The 4,274-nt window shown below is 47.1% G+C and overlaps 1 protein-coding gene across 1 annotated transcript in view; it reads left to right on the plus strand.

The window, feature by feature from the left end:
* LOC108359169 (uncharacterized) overlaps window positions 1–3,586 on the plus strand; it is a 17,037-nt gene extending 13,451 nt beyond the window's left edge. The window contains exons 2-4 of the mRNA XM_017610889.1: window positions 2,086–2,504; window positions 3,067–3,220; window positions 3,313–3,586. Coding sequence (XP_017466378.1) covers window positions 2,086–2,504; window positions 3,067–3,220; window positions 3,313–3,586 — 847 coding nt within the window. The remainder of the gene's footprint in view (window positions 1–2,085; window positions 2,505–3,066; window positions 3,221–3,312) is intronic.
* The last annotated feature ends 688 nt before the right edge of the window (window positions 3,587–4,274 follow it).

The raw sequence follows: 4,274 nt of genomic DNA on the forward strand, positions 1-4,274 counted from the left end.
GCGCACAACCCATTGCTGGGACGGGGGTGGTTTCGCAACCAAATACACTTTTATATAGCGAGCCGCTTGCTCCAAGCAGACACCCGCTTGCAGCCGCACCTACTGGTGAACAGACGCTGCAGACTTCAGTGAGCCCTTAAACCGAATAAGTCGGAGTGGCTCCACCGAAGCTCCCTCTCTTTCTGCCGTGACACAAGGCTCCACTCAGATTGGTTACCGCATCTCGCACATGGGTTGCTCACGTTGCCCAGAGTGCGCGAACGAGGACGCGAGAGTTTGGATTGGGTATAGCCATGCAACTGTAACTGCATACCCAGCGCAACGACTATACCCCATTGCACTCCAATGTACTCTTCTTACTAACTCCTGTATTACGAATCTGCTTCCAAGTCTGCTGTGAGCCAATAGCTGTACTGAATAGGTGCTCATAATATTTCCGTTTTTGACATTTAATAGCTTTGGTAACGTCCCTTCTAAAAGTTTTATAGTCAGTGAAGGCACTTTCTGACTTTGCCTTCTTCCAAACCGAGTACGCTGTGTTGCGTTTTTCTATCAATTTCTGTATATTGTTGTTAAACCATGGACGCCTTTTAAATCTAGTAGGCTTCGTTACAAGCGGAACAAATTGGTCAAAGAGGGTTCTAACATTGTTCTGAATAAAATTGATCTGATCATCAGCAGAGGTCAGACAATAGATAAACCTCCAGTTAATAGCATTAACGGCTGCATCGAGTTGGTCATAGTGAATATGGTTAAAATCACGATACGAATAAGACGTGAAGTTGCGGACAAAATGAAAGTCGTATGTTAAGAATATCAAGTCATGCTTGGAGAAGTTAGGAACTGAAAGCTGATCATATAAAAGCACTTTAGACGTATCGTTTACCAGGAAAATATCCAAAAGAGTAATCGAAGTACACGTAAAGTGAGTCGGTTCGGCGTTGTTTACAAAGGAAATACCCAAATTTTGTATAAGAAGTGGAAATTTTATATAACTGAGTATGTCGCAATTAAAGTCCCCTGTCAAAATAATTTTGTTATAGCCGATTGATATATTTTCTAGGAATTGCATGTAATCAATGTGTTTGCTGGGTCTGTATACACAGCCAACGAGCAGTTTGTCAAATTTTGTAAATATTTCCACAAAAATATACTCAATCAAGCTTGGAGACGAAGACACACAAACAAGTTTGCATGAAATACCGCTTTTGACATAAATAGCTACTCCACCACCGCGCCCGATTCTATCTACCCGATATAACTTATACCCTTTTACAAAAAATAATTGGTCACTGCACCCAGCAGAGAACCAAGTCTCCGACACACATATTACATCTACATCAGATTTCTCGAAAAGGAATCTGAACTCGTCAATTTTTTTGGATAAACATTGCGCATTAATGTGGCAGATTTTAAGACCTTGCTTTTGCTTAGTCAAGACACGAATCATGCTGTGTGAGTTGTCCCTAGAACATACGTAGATATCACGATTCAAAGGCATCAAAGCAAATAGTGCGTACGTAAAATGCAATAAACAAATATAAAAATATAATGTGAGGACTAAATATCCGCGGAATTTAGCCCACACGAACCCAAACCCCTACACCAACAATAACGACTACACCGGCAACAATAACGACTACAGCAACATCATCGAAACGGCTAACCAACACGAGAGACCGTATCAACACTCCTTTGCGACACCGTCACCATAGCAACGCAACATGTAGCCACACAACTCAGCAACACGAAGAACACCAGCTATAACAGATGGGACTTGGCAACATACGAGACAGTCAGCACGGAGCTGTGGTCGTGAACGCACAGCTACTAGAGAATAGCTCTCGACTTGTACATAGGCGACTATACAAGGCTTGGCTGTTCAAAGGTAGAGCGCCGCCACCCCACAGTCAACCGTGAAGCCGCGCGACGGCGACGCCAGTTCGCCTACCAGCCCCCACGCCGACGCCACCCAGAGGAGCAGACCGACGTCGCCCAAAATCTAAGCGTCGTTAGCGGAGCCGTGGTCGTGAACGCACCGCTGCTAATGAATAGCGCATGACCTGTACATAGGCGACTATACAGGGCTTGGCTGTTCAAAGGTAGAGCGCCGCCACGCCACAGTCCACCGCGAACACGCGTAACGGCGACGCCCGCTCACAACGCAGCAGAGCGCCGACGTCGCACAGCAGCAGCGCGCCGCCATCGTCGCACCAACGCCACACAGCAGCAGAGCACCGACATAGTAGCGCCGAAGTCACCCAGCAGCCGCGCACCAACAGGGAGCGCCAACGTCGCCCAGAGTCTACGCGTCAGTAGCGGAGCCGTGGTCGTGAACGCACAGCTACTAGAGAATAGCTCTCGACTTGTACATAGGCGACTATACAAGGCTTGGCTATTCAAGGGTAGAGCGCCGCCACGCCACAGTCCACCGCGAACACGCGTGACAGCGACGCCCGATCGTGGGGCAACAGTGCGCTGGCATAGTAGAACGCCGACGTCACGTAGCAGCAGAGAGCCGACGTCGTACATCCGCAGAGCGCCGGCATAGTAACGCCGACGTCACATACTAGCGGAGCGCCGGCATAGTAGCGCCGACGTCAATTAGCAGCAGAGCGCCGACGTCGCACAGACGCAGAGCGCCGGCATAGTAACGCCGACGTCACATACTAGCGGAGCGCCGGCATAGTAGCGCCGACGTCAATTAGCAGCAGAGCGCCGACGTCGCACAGACGCAGAGCGCCGGCATAGTAACGCCGACGTCACATACTAGCGGAGCGCCGGCATAGTAGCGCCGACGTCAATTAGCAGCAGAGCGCCGACGTCGCACAGACGCAGAGCGCCGGCATAGTAACGCCGACGCCACATAGCAGCAGAGCGCCGGCGTCGCACAGCGACCGAGCGACGATACAGCGGCGCCGACAGAATAGCACCGTTAGGAATTTACATCCCGTTAATCATATTGTGTTTGTAATCTTAAGAATTTCCACGTTATAGAGAATAAGGATAAATAAATAAATTACTATTTGCAAAGGCCCCACAATATAAATTTATTGTAACGGACCCTGGGCACGGCGAGTATACCCCAGCATAGAAAACAGAAGCGACGGGGCCTTCACAGAAAACGCTTCGTTACAATTGGCGCCCGAGCAGGGACACTGCAAATAGTACAATACGAGGAGAACATTTCGAAGCCAATAATTAAACCAGCCATGACAGAACTAGTGAGCATAGCGTGGCTGGACAGCGTATCCAAGGAACAGTTGGTGTCCATCACACAGGAACTGGGCGTCGAACACACAGGCACCACCNACCAGTGAGCATAGCGTGGCTGGACAGCGTATCCAAGGAACAGTTGGTGTCCATCACACAGGAACTGGGCATCGAACACACAGGCCCCACTCGAGAGATAAGGAAACGGATAGCGGCATGGGCCGCCAAAGCACTCGTCGACCCGGAACTTAACGCAAAATTTCTCGCGATGGAAGCAGCATACAACGAACAGGAGGTCCACTGGAGAGACGAAAGTCAACCAAAGACACCGTTAACCGTGAATCAAGGCGAAAGTGCGTTGTGCTTCTTCTGAATACTGCGAACGTGCGGTTCGTTTGATTATAAATATAAATAAACTGTGTCAATTAAATAATATAATATTGTGAGAAAGTGACTCTAACTAGCGAATATAACACATACATATGTATGTAAGCATATTCATCTAACGAGATACATATATACAAACAAAGTAAAATAGTGGAAAAGCGCGCGGTTTTAAAGACGAAATGTCTGAAACGGACAAGTGTGAGAAATGTAAAGTTGCAATACGTGGAGAGACAGGTGTCAGGTGTGTGGGTGTATGCGGAAAGGTATACCACACTGCATCAAAATGTTCTGGGTTGGATAGCTACAAAGCCAATGTAATAGGATCGCATCCAATGGTGAAGTTTATCTGTGATGAGTGCATTACATATATACATAATGTTGACTTAGTAGTGCGAGATATGCAAGAGAGTGTTAATAAAAATAGTGTGTACCTAAAAGAATATAAAAATGAATTTGATCGGGCAATACAAGCCAGCAAGAGAGAGTTAAAAGACCTTATGAAAGCGATGGAAGACAAATATAATGAGAGGTTAGCAACCCTAAAAATGCACCAAGAAATGTACTTAAAAAATGCTGCAGAAATTAATAAAGTGCGAGAGGTAGCGGAGCAAATGGTAAAACAAGTTGAAGTAGTGGGAAATGAAAATGAGAAATTATGTAGCGAAATAAAAACA

The sequence above is a fragment of the Rhagoletis zephyria genome, unplaced genomic scaffold (genome assembly GCF_001687245.7).
Source record: "Rhagoletis zephyria isolate East Lansing unplaced genomic scaffold, Rhagoletis_zephyria_1.1 Rzeph_scaffold_00351, whole genome shotgun sequence".
NCBI classification, from domain to species: Eukaryota; Metazoa; Arthropoda; class Insecta; order Diptera; family Tephritidae; genus Rhagoletis; species Rhagoletis zephyria.